The 19,084-nt window shown below is 42.2% G+C and overlaps 1 protein-coding gene across 3 annotated transcripts in view; it reads left to right on the forward strand.

The window, feature by feature from the left end:
• Window positions 1-2,212: 2,212 nt before the first annotated feature.
• Window positions 2,213-19,084, forward strand: part of LOC139924884 (apoptosis-stimulating of p53 protein 1-like) — a 28,653-nt gene continuing 11,781 nt past the window's right edge. For all 3 annotated transcript variants that reach the window (XM_078289840.1, XM_078289842.1, XM_078289841.1), the window contains exons 1-6: window positions 2,213-2,563; window positions 2,861-3,033; window positions 10,671-10,818; window positions 12,668-12,787; window positions 13,487-13,557; window positions 18,245-18,346. In XM_078289840.1, the coding sequence (XP_078145966.1) occupies window positions 3,025-3,033; window positions 10,671-10,818; window positions 12,668-12,787; window positions 13,487-13,557; window positions 18,245-18,346 (450 nt within the window). In that variant the 5' untranslated portion in view covers window positions 2,213-2,563; window positions 2,861-3,024. The remainder of the gene's footprint in view (window positions 2,564-2,860; window positions 3,034-10,670; window positions 10,819-12,667; window positions 12,788-13,486; window positions 13,558-18,244; window positions 18,347-19,084) is intronic.

Below are 19,084 nucleotides of genomic sequence, written 5' to 3' on the forward strand. Positions count from 1 at the left end.
CTTCCTCAACAGTGAGTTCTACATTTATGGCTGCCTGCTCTGCACACCATGCCCCTACTCAAGATCATCTTGATGAATGGGAGCCAATCGTCAAAGCTGATTCTAAACTGATGCTGTTCCTCCAGGACTTGGAGAAGGAGGACGAACACTGTCCTTCTATCATCAAGAGGGAAACAGTCGACTCTTGTGCACAGATTGAGGCCGCTGCTGAAAGCTCTGTCACTGTCCTGCATCAACCTGAATGTTGTGAGGGAACAAAAGTCACGGTCCTCTCTGCTGGACCTGACAATAACTCCACCTCAGAGGAGGCTCTCCCCGTCTCTCTTGCTGAATACACCCTGATCCACCTGCTTAAGGAAGGATCAACCAACCTGCTTCAGGAGTCCCAGGCTCCAGCCATCCAGGTTGAGGTCAAAGCTCCACCAAGCCTTGTGGTTGAAACTGTAAAGGACACCAAGGATCTGTCCGGTCTGACCCTGGAAAAGACACTTCCACCCGTCCAACTGGTCAAACCTGCAGGACCTCAGAGTTCCAGTGCCAAAGACAGCCTGTCCACAAAACCAAAGAAGAAGCGTGGCTTCTTTTCTTGGCTATCCCGCATATTCCGGAGGAAGAACAAGAAATCTGCTGACAACATGGCTGCAACAGCAGAGACGCCGCTCCAACAGACCTGCCAAACAGAAGCAGATGAGCCAAAGTCCTGCTTGAACACCCTCTCACCTGCAGCACACTTCTGAACTCCTGTCATCTTCCTATCCACTTTACACAATTGAACAACTGAATCATTTTATTTCAATACATTTATTTGCACACTACTGTTACAGAGTCTTTGCGCATTTCTTCAAAACACACCTTTATTCCTGCAGAATGGGTGACCTGGAGCCTAAAGCAGTGAAAGGATATTGGAATTAGTAAATATATGTTGTCCATTAACATTTTCTATATCTCTATCTGTAACTACAGCGTTGTTATTTTATTAGTACCCCATAATTACAAACTAGTTATAGCGTAGCGGGCTGTAAAATAAAGCGTTACCAAAAAGGTCTAAAAATGTTATATTCTATGTTTGTTATCTCATGTAGCCTACTGTCACACTATCACACAAATTTCCTACCATCACTATGTGGAAAATAAAACGTGTAGCCCGGTTTACTGTTCAGTTTAACTTGGAAAAATATTTTTGTGGTCCAAGAAAAGAAAATATCAAGGGATGAATAGTTTTCGTTTCCACTGTATGTTCGTTTTTTTTTGGGTCCATAATTCATCACCATTTCTCTTTTTTTTCTCTAATAGTCACCTGTCAAATTTAAAGGTAAATTGTTATTAAAAACAACACTACTATGATATAAAACATGGGCTTCAAATAGGCCATGAAGGCTATCAAAAAATGCAGCGTTTCTGTGGCATGCTCTTCTTATTTTCACGTCACTTTTCTAATAAGGGATTTTTTCTATATCATTGTGTATGACGCTGTATTAGCTACAAAACCAATAAAGTGTCCAATGGTCGCTAATAGCGATCCACATCCATTATCGGACATTATCATCCCCGTCTGATTTGGGTCTTTCTTTTGCCCCGCAAAATTTGGCCAACGACAGTCTACGATATTATAACAGGGTTACCATATTTATCATAACGGCACACACATATTCGGAGGACATACTCAATTTGATCTCTGTTTACCAATTTCGGACAAGCGTATCGTCCGCTATCATAAGCCAGCGCTGGACGAGCCTTGCGGTCGCAGTTAACGCTACTTTCCCCGGTTACTTTAGCCTTATGTCACTGATCAGTTCTGTAGCCCAGATCCCCATACAGTTGTGGAAGAAAGGAGAAGTAAATGCATTGCTATACGGGGCCGAGGAAGGCAAAACAATAACAGACAATAAGCATAATGAGCGAGCGGGCTTGCTGCGTGTCCGATAATGGGCCTAGGGTTTCGACTGCCCTGCATCGGTATCTTCCATCACACGAAAATAGCGCAGGTTGCATAAACCAACGATAGATAGGTGGTCCATAACTACTTTGACGTTACTTTGCGGTTATACCGACAAACTTGGGTTTACTGGAAAAGGCTGAAATCACGCAAGAGCAAGCAAAACTGTCCGTCCGACAGTGGATATTTGGTGACGTTAAGATTTTTGACATTCCACGTCGACGTGACACTCCACTGCTGCGGTATAGCCCCGCCCCTTTTACCGTCAACAACTGGATTCCAGCTATTTTCGTCAACTAGCCTCGCTAGCTAGCTAGCGATGATTCACTGTATTCGTGAAAACTATCCAGTCTGGAAGGAGATTTATGCGTTTTCGTTAGCCTGAATTACACTCAGTCGAGTTAGCTTGTGTGGGTGTACAGTCCATGTTACCTAAAGAACCAACGAGAGCTGAGCGATCGCTTTGCATACCGTCCTTAGCCGCCTCTGAATTTAGCTAACAGCTAACGACGTAGGTAGAGTTAACGTTAGCTGGCTGACAGCTGGTTTGGTTAGCTACGTGCTTTCAAGTGACGTTAACGTAGCTAAGATTTAGCTTGCTGAAACGATGAATCGTCTTTGACATTGGTGAGTACAGTCAGTGTCTAATTAGTGGGTAATCACGGGTTAATGCATGTCCTTTGCTTTGCTTTGCTTTTCGCCTTTTGGTTGCCAGCGTTACATTGCGAGCTAACATTGACTAGCTAACCATCGGCTTGTTTGTAGCAGGAGCTACATATATGGGCAGGCCAGGATCAACTCTATTTAGCTAACGTTAGTGATGGATAACATTATGTGCTACTGAGTCAACTACCTGTTAGTGTTCAATTTTCAGGGATTTCTGCAATGTCCCACTTAACAGAATTTTACTGTTTTGGTTTACAGAGAGGACTGAGGCCCAATTGGTTGTCCTATTGGCGTAACCACAGCCTTTAACTAGCAAGGTGGGTCCTGGTTGACTCTGCCGTCGTCCCTTTGAAGATTAGTGGGTGAGCCACAACGTTAATTTGCCGATGCACTGCTCGATTTGACCTCCCACAACTGCCAATATGATGCCGGTAAGTGCACATAATCTCTGCCTTATTAGCCTATTGCCCTAGCTTTCACTGATGTTTTGTTTCCCCTGAAGTGGTCAGGGTGCATTTTCTGTGTACTGCAACATAAATCTCATTTAGACGTAACCTTAAACGTAGACCTTTAAACGGTTAAATGCATTGCATGGAACTCCAAATTCAGTCTCCCATGTATTGTTTTTGGAACAACTCCATATTCTACATCGGCAAGATATTACCCTCACTTCAGAAGAGAATTGTTGTTGATCTTTGCAAATACTGAACGGATTGTTCTGTATACACTTGGACACATTGTCAGGTGTCATCTTCTCTGCAGTGTCATTCACAGAGTAGTGTTCAGTGTGCATGTTTTTCTAATTGGGTCACAGCAGACACACCTAGCTTTTAATCCACATTTGTTGCTGTGTGACATTTGGGGTTCTACATATCACATGTGACATCTCTGATAATCAACATACACACATTGCAATATTTAGCAACCAAATTAATTTTAATCAAGATTGATGTCTGTCTGCTTCATTTGCCCAGTGCCATAAATCTCCTTGTGTCCTGTCATGTCAACACAGCTCAGATATCGGTTACATCAATTAGGTTTTGCTGCATCTTTCAAATTGAAAGTCTAGCATTAGTGAATTGTATCTCTGTGATAGATAGTTTCCAAAGGACTTTGATATCACATGCTCATGGTTGTAATTACTAAAACCTTAAGCAAGGCGAAATGTGAACAATGGTTGTCACAAGTAGATAGAAGGGATCTCAGTGTACAGTATGTCCTGATGTGTTTAGTGTGAGTAAAAGATGTTGTCATTCCTAGATTGGAGATGTAATCCATGTTCGCAAATTTAGGCTGCACTGAACAGTCGAAAGGCATCAATCTGCCAAGATGTGGACATGTGGCCTTGCATCAGTCCTTTAGCTCCTGCTGATTTAGGCCTAGTATTGTCACTGTGTACCTGCAGAAACCAGTGAGCAGCACAGCAGACCCCACCATTATTAGCAAAAAACAAAGAAAATGAGTTGTGCATGTCCAGTGGATGGGTCAGGCACTGAAGAACTCTTCAACCCAAACTGTTTCTAGTACTGTTCATTCCTACTCCTGTCATTAGCATTTATATCACTAACAGCCTACCCACTACTTCTAGTGTCGTTTACACCTGTCATACTTTTTCTGTCCATTCTTATTGCCATTTTAAAGTAGAATATTTCCTAAAAGGACAGGTTAACTTCACACCTATTCATTGTATTCTGTTACATCACCACACAACCATCTTGGTAGGAAAATAACATCCGATTTTAATAAATTAACAGCTAATTATAATCAAATGACAGCCACAGCCAATGAGCTGCGTATATGGTAAAGCACCATATTGGTAGGAAATGCATGTGACGACATGGGAATACTATGAATAGGCTCTTCTGTAGATGGTGTGATTAAAAGTATGACCTTGGGGTCAAAATTTCAAAGAGGGTTGAACCAATACTGCAACAAAATGAATGTTATAAACCGGATAGCAGTAAGTACAGTAGGTTTTGAACCATGGTAATACGGCAACCGTTTTCATTCTGCATGCTCTTTTCAATGGCATCATTATCAAAGACACTCCTTGTTGGAAAGAATACCTGCATGGCAAGCCTGTTGAAGTGGTGTTTTGTTGGGACCTATATTGTGTTCTCCCATGCTGAGATTACACTGATGGATTGTGGGAAAAAGGGTTGGAGCCCTTTGGCCCTCAGGGAAATTGAAAGGAACGTGAACTCAGATACAGGATAAGTTTACAGAGATGAAGCACTGAAGGAGGTTCAGTGGATTAAAAGGTATCGGCTTAAACTGAGCTGTCACACTTGGTTTGAAAAATGTACATGTGACCGGTATTGGCCAGTTCTCTTAACAAATGAATGTGCATCCGTCGAAAATATCCCAGTTACAACATCCTTATTTTATGATCAACCTTTTCCCCTCAATTCTGAAAACGGCTTCATAAGCACCACACACACCACTTCAGACTGGCCCTGAAGTGGCTTGTGAGTTTCCAGCAATGCTCACTACTGGAGAAGTAACTCCATATTTGCTGCAACTGTTGAGTGCACAGGATTGACTGCAGCGGTAGTCTCAGCGGACATTTGTACCCTGTGGCACCACCAGGCTATCAGAGTCAAAGAGCCAGTCGAGCAGAGAGCAGCGCTGGACTTTGTTCTCGCGTGATTCCAACAGCCAATGAGACCTTGGCAGATCTAGGTCTGTATGGCTGCGCCGGCTAATGCTCTGTTGTTAAGGGGAACTTTTGAGCTGAGTAGATTGTCAAGTGGCATCAATGTCACGCACTGGAGCTGGGCAGAGCGTGACTTACAAGAGAAATAAACATTGTATCGTGTTTTAGCTTTGTGTTTTGGAGGAATGCTAGTGTAAGATGCCACTACCATTTTAGGTTAAAGCACTTGTGATTAAAAAGTAAAAAGCCAGAAGTTAATGGATTTGACTTCTACTGTCAGAACCTTTCCCAAAACTCACCCTGAACAGATGAAGAGAGTCAGCTGTTGATTTATTTAACAACTCCCACCTGTTTAAGCCTCCTAGTCCTCTTTCCCATTGGTTAAAGAATTATGCATTATTAATTTGACTTTCCTTAATGCTTTCCTCTAATGCAGATTAGGCAGCTTTCACTCGAAGGGACAGGTGCTTATTTTCAAGAGCAGATCAAATTTTGCTGGGGCCCATTACTTTCCCATGGCTCTGACCAGATGCTCTTAGTGTTTTCAGGAGGAAAACAAAGGTTGTTCCCAACAAAATGTGAAATATTAATTGAGTTTGTGCTTGGAAGCTACTTATAGTATTCTACTAGAATTAGTCTGCGACAGCAAAGCCAAGGTGGTTGTGACTTTGGGTATCTAGCTCAGTAACCAAAACACAAGTGCAAGTGCTTTATAAATATCTGAAAGAATTTTCAGCTTTTGATGAATCATATATATATATATATATATATATATATATATATATATATATATATATATATATAATTTTATTTTTTAAATCTTTTTAAAATTTCTGGTACCAAAATGTCTCCTGTGGGCCAAGGTTGAAATTCCACTATAGCACATACTGAATATAGTCAAAGAGATACAAAAATGTTTGACAAATGCATTTTGCTGGGTTTTAATGAAATTGAGTGCCAAGCTAAAGGTCAATTATATTTCTGAAGATGCTGAAGAATGTCTTTTTTTTTCACCTCTTATTCATTTTGCAGATGTTTCTTATTCAGATTTCAGGAACCCTAGATAGTCGGGGGTTCCAGTTTTGCTCATAGTCTTTCCTCATATCCTCATCTGTCCTCCAAATGGTTCAATGCCATTTTAGCCAGAATGGCGATGTTTGGCATATTTAACCTTTACTCATTTCTGCCAGCTGCTCACTTATGATATGGCTAGATTACACCACACTTTTTATTGCTGTCAGAAGAATTTGTCATGTCTCAAACACTGGCAGACTAAGACTAGCTATGATTTCAGCCGTTAAGCAGTTTCCCCAGTGTGTTTGTGTCCGAACACTAGCCTAGATGATGAAATGCAAAGCAATATCTAGTCTAATACTGATTACTATTGCCTTACCTGAATGTCTAGTAGAGCTACATTTGATCTATTTATTTTACTGCAATTTCTTTGTCGCAAAATGTGTGAGTGTATATAAGCCTGGGGATTGAATTTTGCCTGCTTTCATTCCAGTGATTTCAATCTATGGCGCTGCATCAGTGTGAAATTTTGACAGAGGTGTCTCGTGAAATATGAAAAAAAAATACTATCAGATAAACTCTGAGCTCTCGGGAAACAATATTCTGCTAGACCATATTTCTTTGTTGTGATTACTCTTTGCAAGGTAGTGAGGGTATGAGTGATTGGAGCGGTGAGAAGTGATGATGTTTGAATCCTCCTGCCTGGGAACAGGCCAGCCAGGCTTCCCTCTCACACTCACAGGTTGAATGATAAACGCCTCTATCTCCAGTTGATGCCCATTGTAGCATTATGCACAGTCACCAGCGACACTGTTTGTTTTTAGCTGTGTACAACCAGCATAGAGGGGCGATCTCCTCTCTGTTTTCCACATTCAGACACTTGAGCCTATACGATGATGCTCTCAAACGCTGCCAATCACAGCTGCGGCCGAACTAGTCTCATTAGCAGCGAGTCATTGGTATTACTGCCACCGGCACACCCCAGGGAGCCTTTTCCAATGGAGGGGCTTGCTGGCACCACCCCCCGCCACCCTCCACCCTCCAAATACATTTCTCTTGCTGTTCCTCTCTCTCACTCTCTCTCTCTCTCTCTCCCCCTCCCTCCCTGCATTACACATACAGCAAGCGTTTTTTTTTCCTCCGAAGTCTCCTCTGCAGCCCTTTCTGCGCTTTCATGCACTGCCGTCTGTATTAGATGTCTGCTTGCGATGGCGTAGTAATTAAGTCTCATGTCTGCTAAAGCGGGAGTACTATAATGAAGAGGTTTGTGACTATAGTGTTACGCGGCCTTGTTAGCCTCTCCAAGGAGCATCCCATTTGGGCAAAGGAGCACCACCGGCCACCGAAGAAGGAGAGCAGGAGGAAACGGAGGGCAGTCAAAAGAGCCAAGAACATGGGAAGACGCAACTTTGTGAGGGGGGTTCGTATTCCTTCTTGGTGTGCGGTCGCTGGATCACTGGAGTTTCTGTTATCCAGGCTGTTGCTCTCTGAATAGCCTATGTGTCTGTTATGGTTTGTTAGTTTGGGTTGGTGTGAGGGAATGTTGACAATAATTTATTGGTTTTCTGTGTTCAATTTAGGCCCGAGTTTGAGTGTTTGAGCTGCACTTCGTAATGTCGCCTAATTGGTTGAGTGTGTTGGCCTGATTGATTGAGCAGATGTTCTAGAGGTTTGACATATTTTGAAGGACATTCAAAATATAGGCCTGTGCAATAGTGAAACAGCAAACTGACTTCATTGTGGGAGTGTAGCTTATGATGGGCTGATTTTTTGATTTTTTAAATTGGACACTATTTCAAAACAGAGATTTTAAAAATGGTGTCAAAATATGTAAATAGTCTAATTTCATATAAAAATGTGCCCATCAATCTTTTCTGTATTCTAACTGATGTTGCTGGCCTCGTTGTGCTGCTGTATTTTTTGTGTTAACTGTTTTTTATCTGTACTGTGCTGTATCTTATTATTCTGCTGGTAACACTCCAATATCCCCTGGGGATTAACAAAGTAATTATCTGTCTATAAAATTCTCACATAACTACAGCCCCCAGCATACCTACCAACACTGCATTTTTTCCCCACATTTTCTCCCTTAATTTTGATTTTTTTTTTTTCTTCTGTTGCTCGCTTCCATACTGAGCCAAGTTTGCAGCAGAACAGTTATAACACATCCAGTGGAAACTGACAACACTAATTGGTCTATCAACGCACTGGGTTAGAATTGTGCTGTAAAAAGCTGCATAAATACATAGATTTTCTACTGCACATCTGTGTATGTAGAGGGATTAGTATTGGATTTGTAGAGTAATGCAATAATATTGCCTGAATGCCTGAAAGTGAGACATTTGTCTGTGCCTAGGCTACAGTAGCATTTCATCGCACTCAGTTTCTGAATTTGCCAAAATATGGGCAGTTAGGGTTATGATCAGCTCTCTTAGTGAACTGATTAAATGGGACGTTCATTGCTTTGGTTAGTCTACTGCAGAGAAATGTCAATGAATCATACAGTTGATTCATCAAATCAATTAGTCACTCTGTCTCAGAGAAACTCCTTGAGTGATATTCTGTAGGTGGCTCAGACTAAACATAGATCTTATATGGCAGTGGCATACGGTGACAATTATAGTCGCCCGACAGTAGACTGTGCCTGATGACCCCTGAAAACATTCAATCATTCTAGATCAAACACTTATAGTGGATTTGATTTGGTCCTAATTGGAAGTGAAGTTGTTGCTTTGTTGCAGTTTTACATTGGTTTGGTTTGACGTTGTAGACAAATGACCCATACGTAAGCAAGTGATATCGCTTTAAATGGTTGATTCTTTGCCTGCTTTCCTGTCTTCGTTTCACTGTGTTTTCAGTTCAAGCATTTATTTGGTAGCGGCCCAAGATCACCTCTTGAATGGCACGTTCATCTCAATGAGCTTTGAAGGCCTGCAGAATAAGTGAGGAGCGTTGAGCAGTTAGAAACCAGCTACCAAGTATAGGAAATCTAGCTTTGCCTTGTTTATGATAACTAGCTGAACTTGGACTCATCTGAAGCTGAAAATGAACTGTGGCTGATAAAATATGTTTTTATTCCATTTTGAAAGACACTCAAAAACTTTTTAGATAAGATTACATGAAACTTTAATGATCCTCATGGGAAAATTTGGCAGCAGAAAGTAGTAATAGGATGCATACATGAAGAATAAGATATAATTAACAATCAAGCAAATGTGGGTTAGGCTGTATAAACATGCTTAACCAACCATTCCACCACTCGCATATTAACTAGGAATGTTATGAAGGAAATTTTCCACAAAAAAGTAATGATTCAGGCATTAGCAGGATGTGCAGAAATAGCAGCAGTAGTATCTGCAGCAGCAGAACTGAGACATAAAGACAAAAAGGTGGAATTATGAACTATCAGTGTATATACTGTATACAATATATCACAATGAGAGGAATATGAGAAAAGACAATATGTGAGATTACAGCATATATACAGGTTGTGCAAAAATGTGCTCGTATTCACATTAAAGGTGAGCAGGTGTGCAGGGGGCCATACATACGTACCGGGATGAGCTGGAGGCTGAAGGTGCATCAGTTCACCATAGAGGATGGGCGGGGGGGGGAGGGTTGTCCAGGATGCTACTGCCTCCAGGCTATCCAGGCTCTGCCCTACAACAGTCAGCCCTTTCCACCAGTTACACTTCGCGTCTAGATAGACGACGATTGATGTTTGCAGTCTCCACAGACTTTTATGCTGTAGTTCCGAAGGGTATTTGTTGAGCACTTAGAAAGGAATGTTTGAATGTGTGATTGGTGCATTTCCAAAAACATAGTTATATCACTACAGAGAGAAACATGCCGGAGCATGTATTGCTACCTCTTACCTCCCAAGTATCACCTTTGTTTGTTCAGTGCCATACTAGGCCCTAATCATAGTAAATGGTGCTACGGCAGGCACAGGCATGAGTGCACCAGGGGCTCAAACCGACAGTGTTGAATGAGGACCGTCCCAGCCGGTGGACAGCAATATGTTGTGTCAGCACACAGGGCTTTGTACAAGGGAAGAGGGGGTGAAGTTTTGCTCTCAAACTATACGCACTGATGATGACATATTTTCTCATTTGCTATATATCGCATATATCTTCACATTTTCATTTATTTTAATTTTTCCTGTTCATATTTGTTTGTTCTGCTGTTATTTTGCACACCCTGCCTATATGCTGTAAGTGCATGTATTTTCATAATTTTCATTAATTTCTATCAAATATGTTCTAATGTTATTTCATGTCCTTTTTTTCTTTCTATTATTTGGTGCTGCAACAACCCAATTTCCTTGGCTCATTAAAGTTTCATCTAATCTAATCATGTGTCTCAGTCTCCCTCTCACTGTCTTTGTCTCTCTTTCAGATGATCTTGACGGTGTACCTCAGTGATGGGGAACAGGCCGTGACCGAGGTGCCCATCACCCCAGAGACGACGTGCCGCGATGTAGTCGAGTTCTGCAAGGAGCCCGGCGAGAGCGGGTGCCATCTGGCTGAGGTCTGGCGAGGCAACGGTAAGACGTGGCTGGAATTGTGCTACATGTTACACAGTGTAAATGCCTGCACATTGTTACTCAAAGGTATGTTAATGAATTCCCAAACTTGGCTGTATCTGCTGGAATGTGCAGAAAGATTGGGAGAATTGGGAGTGCTTGCTTTGGCTAGTGGCAGGCAGTGCTCAGTGTTTGTTCACCCATATAGAAGAGGAAGAACAATGGATTTCTGCCATTAGACTGTGAAGCTGAAGTAGTTTGAGAAAGACTCCAAGGCCGACCCACCTCTGCCAGGTTCTTTCACATTACCGCTGAGCTGGACACTTTGCTCAAATGCACAGGAATTTAATTTTCTGAGGCAGAAGTCAGAAGGCAGTAGCTTTTAGCCTTCCTCACTAATGGAAAAACTAGCACCGTGTTAAAGAGTGTTCAGGTGGGCACATCCATGCACGGCTGTCTGAGTGGAGGGGAATCAGGGACGGACAGGCCATGAATAAACGGAAGGGAATATATCCACACCCTCGAAGAGACTTAGACATACCTTTATAAAAACACATGTTCCCATCACTGATGGGATGTATGTATGTCTTATGTTCATAGAAGCATCAGCAGTACTTTAGTACAAATTACTAGTAGGTTAGAAAAGTGTTGAGTGCTGTTACAGTCTACAGCACTATGTCACAACACTGAACTGTCACAGCAGACTCCACTTTGTCGAAACGATTTCTCCCATCACCAGCGTCGCAGCTGACACACCCGTGTCATCAGCGGTTTTGCTGAGGGGCCACTCCCCTGATGAAAAACAACATCCAGCCAAGGGCTTTATTAACCCACGTTATGCAATCACGTTTGGCTGGTGCCTGACAATGCAACTGTCTGCCCCCCAACCTCCCACAACCTCTCCCTGTGTCCCTGTCTCTGCCCTCATGTGTTCAGAGTGCCACCCTCTACTAATGCACATTTATAACATAGCTTTGTGTTAACATTATTTCCGGTAGATGGCCAATTATGGCAAAAACAACAACCTAAATCAGCTCAGAAATGCAAACAAAAAATACTGCTTTTGAATAAAATGTTTTTGCTTTTATCATGCGTACCCCCGTAAGAATTCATGAACAGTCAACCATCAATCTTGTCCCATGTGTCCTAGTGATGTCATTCATTTGATTTAACTTTGAAAACTTCGTCCAAAAAGTCATACTTTCATAATATACTGTATATATTTTATCCGTTGTTCTGTGATTTTCTTTTCAAGTTCTTTTGAATGTTTTCCTTTTTCAAAACTAGAAGGTAGAGACACACAGACACACACAGACACATACACACACACACACACACACACACACACATTCCTCCTCCAGTGGCCCATGAAAGCCTTTTGCGATGCAATTTTATTCAGAAACATCACGTCAGCTGTTGGTATAATGGAACACAGGAGTAGAGAATGCTGTGTATTTGCTTGCAAAGTCGCGTTTGCATTGGCCTGCAGTGAGAGAAACTTGCACTCGATTTATATTGTCGGCTAGTTAACTTCCCAGAGGCAACATCAGTCTGCTGAACAGCAGGCTGCATCCAGCCCAGGGACCTTGAGTTTGACATATGTGACAGAGACAACCCACAAAAAAGTGAGCAAAAACTCTGTCCTTGAGGCAACGGAGAACAAGAAACCTTTACATTGCAACTTTACCATCATTGAATTCTTATATTTTTCATACTTTGCTGACAGGCTAATTTCACATTGGACTTGAAGTTCTAGAAAACAGACTTTTACACTGGATTATGCTAAAAGAAGGCCTAAATTAAACTAGCTGTTTCCATGAGGGAAATGGTTCTAACCAATCTTTTCCCCCTATTTTTGCTATCCCTGCAGAGCGAGCGATCCCCTTTGAGCACATGATGTATGAACATCTGCAGAAATGGGGCCCTCGGAAACAAGAAGTCAAGTTCTTCCTCCGGCATGAAGATTCACCAACTGAGAGCAGTGATCAAGGTGGGCATACACACCCTGTAAAGACATAAAAAGACTGTGCGAGATGAAAAACTCAAGCAATAAGCGAGGTCATCCCTTTATGATGATATGAAAGACATTAAAGTTTAGGGTTGATGGGGCATATCAAAGAAGTAAATCATTGCCCCCGGTGGCTGCTGTCAATTTGGTCTCAAAGTATTCAGTAATGCTAACATCTAGACACAATCTGGAAATGAGAGGCATGTTATTTCCAGGTGTAAAGGGGCCCTAGGTCTGAACTAGGTGGGATGTAAATATGGAACTTGACTAAGAAAATGTGTTTTGCAATAAAGGTGCCAACAAGATATCCTGAAATATTTAAAAATATAGCAAAACTGGGCAATATTCTATTTTAGCCTGTGAAATTTTAAATAATGTATTAAAGAGTCATTCCATCAAGTCTTTCTTATAAAAAAAGTTTGAGTAAGGTAGCTGTAGTCAGCAATGGTTGTCCCAGTTCTTTAATTCTTTAGAATGCTCTGTCATGCACAATCATGTCAGTGAATTTCAAAACTATTCCTGACAATGGTAGTTGCCTCTGAATATGCACTTCTGTGTGCGTGCGTGCGTCTGTGCGTGTGTGTGTGTGTGTGTGTGTGGGCTTGCCTGAATGTGCTTGTGTGTATCTCTGTGTATCTCTCTGTGACCTGTGTTTGTGACTGTGACCGTTTCCTTTTGCAGGGAGTCAGCAGTCTCAAGAGCAGACCAGTCGTAGAAGTGGAAGCACTGGAGAGAAGCACAATGAGAATGGGGTAAGACCTAACTAGCATCATCTAAATACCGTTAAGATAGACATGTGTTCGCAGTAATTCCAGCTGGTCTCACTCACAAGTTATCATAATCCACAGTCACAAGGACAGAAGTGTCAATATTTGTGGATATGTGTGGGTTCTGATATTAAGCCTGTGTTGCAGAGTGGCCACCCGTAGCCTGGTGTTACAGGACTGTTCTGTTTCCAGATGGTGCCGATGTGTCCTGTCAGGTGTACCCATTGTTGTGCGTGTTCAGCTCTGTGGCTCGAGGATGTGTAGTCTAGGAGATGTGAATGACTCTGATAAGAGCCGCCTCTGGCATGGCATCCTCTCTCTCTCTCCTACCATCTGTCCCAGATTCCACAATGGGAAAGTGTTGCGGTCAAGGAATCAGAACTAATTCAACCTTAAGGGGGGAGGGAACAATCCGGCACAGCAGGAGATGGAAGGATTGTGGTTTTTGTCTTCAAACAAGGTTATATCATTGCAGCATAAGAGCACCCAGCAGCTATTCCCTTTTTTATCAAAGTTCAGAGTTGTGTCTCTGGATGTTTAATAAAGGAGATATCATGAGGGAATGCTTAAGATAAACACAGCGATGTCTACAAATACCAACATATTTATTTCAGCTGAGAAATTGGCTATTGATCTGCTCTCTGAGAGCCAGCGAAGTTCTCCTTCTCTGTTGAAGCTGTACCAGTATCATTCTGCCAGCCCATAAGCACCACATCACAGGCAGCCGGGCTAGACAAGGCTACTTTATCATCTCTATACCTTCACTCAAAGTGGAAAAAGTCATCAGCTGCATTGCTGGCTCTGGTTAACCTCCCAAGTGCTGAGGCTCGCTGTATCCCGAAAACCATTCCCAATCTCTGATTTAGAGGATTATATCGGTCAGCCTGTTGGATGATATAACGGGCCTTAAGAGGATCATTGCTTTGGCTTTTCCACAGGCTGCTGCCCAAACCCCAGGGGCTTCTCTCCACCAAGCAGGGCCGATCAGCCTCTTTACGCTGCCTCGTAAAGAGCATGTGCACACAAATACCCTAGGGGAGTGGGCCAATAGACACACACACACACACATTGATGCAAAAAGTGCAGTAAAATAATTTTGTTCCACAAATCATCATGATTAATAATTGTGATAATTGCATCTAATTCAATTAGCACGATTATAATTTTAGTCATAATCATGCAGCCCTTTCTCTTACTCACATTCACATGCATACAGGGTTATTTTCTAAAAGCGCGTATGTTGCAGTCGGTGGAGGAGGCGGTGGACTCTGGAGAGCTTGGTTAACAAAGCGATGGCTGCTCCCTCTCTCCCGCGCTTCATGCCCTACTCAGTAGGGTGTTTCCCCCAACTTCCTCTCCGTCACTCTGTGCAGTCAGTGGATGTGTGTCTGTTTCTCCCTGGAGGGGTTTGTCACTGATGCCGAGTTGCCCCGGTGCAGTTGAGCGTGGCTGCGTGTGCCACTGGCTTCCCCCACTCTCTCCGTCTCAGCCTCGGTTGAGTCACTTCATCCCTCCCCCATCTCTGTCTTCCTTTCCTCGTTTGCTTTGGTCCTCTATCCGTCGTCTATTAGTAGATCCCACACCCACTCATACAGATCCATATATCTAAATGCCTCACCAAATGTCAGGTAGGAGAATATTCTGTCTGAGCAACATGGGCGTGCAGCAAAAAAAAAAAAGTCGCATGCTCTTCTCTCTTGCTTTTGTGCTTATTTATTTAAATGGCAGGAGTAAACATTCTCTTACAGAGCTGAAAATGTACTTTGCGAAATGTTGATGTCTCTAGATAACAGGTTCACTCACTGGTGAACACATTGTACACTGAGACATATGCTGTTATTGCCTGCACTTCACAATTTTGTAAAGGTCCACTCATTCCCTCAAAGAAACGTCTCAGTCAGACAAGATGAGTCACAAACATTTCTGCCTATTTGCAAGTAATGGCCTTCTGTAGAAAGAGGGGTAAGAGGAGTGCAAACAGCATTTTTACTTGATGTGCCGTCTCCAGCGCTTCACAAACACATTTAGGGTCATATCAAGCACAATATGAGATAATGTAAGGAAATATAGGCCACAGTATAAAGGATAGACCAGACCACAATAACTCAACTAAAATGCTTCCAGTTTTCATGTCAGTTTTCATCTGCTGTGTGCCTCTTAATAATCTGTTCACGTTTAAAGACCGCTCGATTTGCACCAGTATTCTAATTTTCTCGGCATGTTATTGGAAAAGACCACCATGACATTTTCCCACAGCTTTTCCTCTCCCCCCCCCTCTTTCACACACTTCCCTAAGGCGTAGTCTAGGAGCACTTCGGCATTTCAATGCTGTTAATGCAGTATTTCATTTTATTCAATCATAACGAGAATTGAGCACCAGCCTGTGTACTGTAGCAATCCAGAAATCCATGCAATGACAACTACTAGACGCTGAACTAGAACTTCATTGAAACTGTATAGGGAGGTGAACATTCTCAGACTATTTTTTTTCCTTTCCTGGTACAACCATTTTCGTATTATTTAGTGAAGGTGTGTAACAGTGAATGTATGTAAACAGAATTTTTCTGTTGCAGAGAATTGTATTTGTCCTAAATTGGTCTATGCTGTATCAACACTATTAAATACAGGGTTTGTTTTCATTGCCTAGAGATTTTCTTGTATTGTTATAGTCAAATGAACAGTGATGGCAGCCGTTGAGGCTGCATTCCATTTAGCTTCTGTGAACTTCTCTCTACTTTCATGTTTCATTATTTCCTCTCTCTGTGCTGCTTTTGAAGGATCACCAGTGTACCAGAAAGGAATTCAGATGGATTTTGTGGCAAATCTGACCTGAAAAGCCCTAAACGGAAAGCATGAAGCAGATCATTGAAGCTGCTACTTGTAATGGCAACAGTCCAGTTGTTTTTGCAAGAATTGGAATGCATAGATGGCTGTATGTTTGTAGTGTGATTGCTTATACAAGCCTATATTGAGAAGGTAGTCAACTTTCCTAATCTCTCCCCTTCATTAATCATGGGGTGTCTGTGTAGTGCTAAATTGCCGTCTCCCAGCCACATGCCGCACTGAGACACTGAGTTTCTGCTTCACATCAACACCTCCTCTTCTCTGTCATCTTTCTTCTCCATCCACCTTACCTGTTTTTTTTTATGCATTGGTTCACTGTGCCAGTGTTTCTCTAAAGGGGGTGTCTTTGCAACAGGGCTCCCCACGTAAATGAAGCAAAATAGTTACATTTCTCATTTTCTGCTTAACACAGAACAGTTGTCTGACTGGGGTTCTCAGCCAACAGATGCTAAACATATGTTTGGCAGTCATACAGAAAATTTCAGAATCTCTATCCTGCACATGAATGTACTCCTGAACTTCCTGCTTCATCCAACTATCTTCTGAAAGCATTGAGAGAAGAGCGAATGCCTTATCCGACTGAACGCTCTAACCAGAATCCCTTTCTCGTGGTGTTTGTGTGCGCTGTGGGAACATCTGTGTAATGCAATTATCTTTGTCTGCTGATAGTTTTGCTATCGCAGTTCAGTACTCTCTTCTCCGCGTGATGTGATACAAAGCCCATGCCTTGTGTGCAAACGGCGACCGACACTGTTGCCCTCGCAGCCTTGAATCCCCTGCTTGCTAACGGAGTCAAGTCACCATTAATGTCACATCGTAATGATATCTGGAGCCTTGCTGTGGAGGAATGAGAGCCTGAATCCTGTTAGAAACTCTCGCTGTTTGACCCTCTGGCTGCCAAAATCAGTGACATCTTTTATATCACTTCTCCAAATGCATTTTTGCAGGCAGACTTTTTACGTAACTCGTTTCTTCCTCTCTTGTTTTTGTTATATTGTTATGTAACCTTTTTATTTTATTGTATGTAACCTTTTTTATGCCAGACATTTTTATTTCCTCCCTTATTGACTTACATTTATCCCTTATTGACTAACATTTATTGTGAAGCACTTTATAACACTGTTGTGAAAAGTATAACAATGATATACACACATATGGATAATGTGAGTCACATGACTGAGCCATGCTGAATTGAAAAGCATTGCACACGCTCTCATATTTGAGAGCATGTGCTGAAACTGTATTTTGGTGGCTATTTTGGTAGGCATTAGTGATGAAAATTAAACTATTCACCCCCTCAGTATTTACTTGGAGCTACTTACTGTAGCTGTCTTGGCTAGAGGCAGACTCATGTATCCCTTGAAAGTGTGTCACCGTAGCAGCTCCTACAGGAAAAAAATTGGGCCATCCCCCTTTTGAATCTAGCAATAATTTTTATTTAGATAAAATGAAGAGTCATACATTTGTAGGCCTCACACAATATTTAAATGTATATACTAATATATATAGTCTCCTTCTCTACACGTGTCTTTTTTCCACGTTTTCCACAAGTCATATACAATATTGGATTTACACGCTAGGTGTAGGACAAAAGGACACCTAGTGCAAACAAGATGTACTGCACAACAGTAGACAAAACAAAAACACACTACAAGTATACATTCAAAGCCTAAGAATTGTCCCAGTTTAGCAGGACAGTATTTTAGTCATGGCATACTATCTTGCTCACAAGGCTCACTGTCTAGCTGCTTCACTCTTCAGTCCACTCTAATTTCAATGTCTTAACCGATTCTCTGGTGTGTGTGTGTGTGTGTGTGTGTGTGTGTAGGTGGGGAATCAGCGTGTGGAGCTCACCCTGTCAGAGCTGCAGGAGATGGCCACCAGGCAGCAGCAGCAGATAGAGGCCCAGCAGCAGATGCTCGTTGCAAAGGTAGCATCCTTTCGTTACTACTGTATCTGGTCCTATGAATCATTCTACTGACTATGACAGTGGCTTTCCCTCACATGGCACTCCATCAAAATATGCTGCTTACTTTTGAAATAACATGCTGTAGTGATTTGGCATTCCCGGGTCACTGAACTAATCCAGTTTACCACTGGGGCACATTAGCAAGTACTACGTTTTTTACATAGGATGAGCTTACTGCAAGCTGCAAGAACTTCTTTAGTTACCTGTTGTTTAAACTCCTCACATTGATTGCGACAGTGGGGTGACAAATGTGAGTATTGGTGGCCTAATGGTGAGATTATTAAAGCTCCACCGGGCAACTTTGCACTTTGGCGGCCCCAAGTGACAACGAGACATAACTGAATTTTTCAAAGTTTGAAGGACTTCATGACCGAGCAAACGTGTAGCGGGACGTCAGTAAATAGCACATTCCTTGGACCTAAATATCTTCTTCTCAGTGGCTGGAGGGGGTCCAGTTTTCTCTGGATGGAGTGCTCACTTGCTCGCTGCTGTTTAGGACACAGTTTTGTATTTTGCTCTGTAGTTTCAATTCATCACTTTGTGATTCAGGCTGATAAGACAGGTCTGTTTTTGCATAAACGTCTTGCCTAGTGCAGCTTGGTGTAACTTTGATAAGCTTTGAATTCATTTTCACAAAACTGCACATTAGTTAAAGGCCTCAACAAGCCAAGTATGTTTGGACCACAGCCTTGAAGCTGT

This window comes from Centroberyx gerrardi, chromosome 18 (assembly GCF_048128805.1).
Source record: "Centroberyx gerrardi isolate f3 chromosome 18, fCenGer3.hap1.cur.20231027, whole genome shotgun sequence".
NCBI lineage: Eukaryota > Metazoa > Chordata > Actinopteri > Beryciformes > Berycidae > Centroberyx > Centroberyx gerrardi.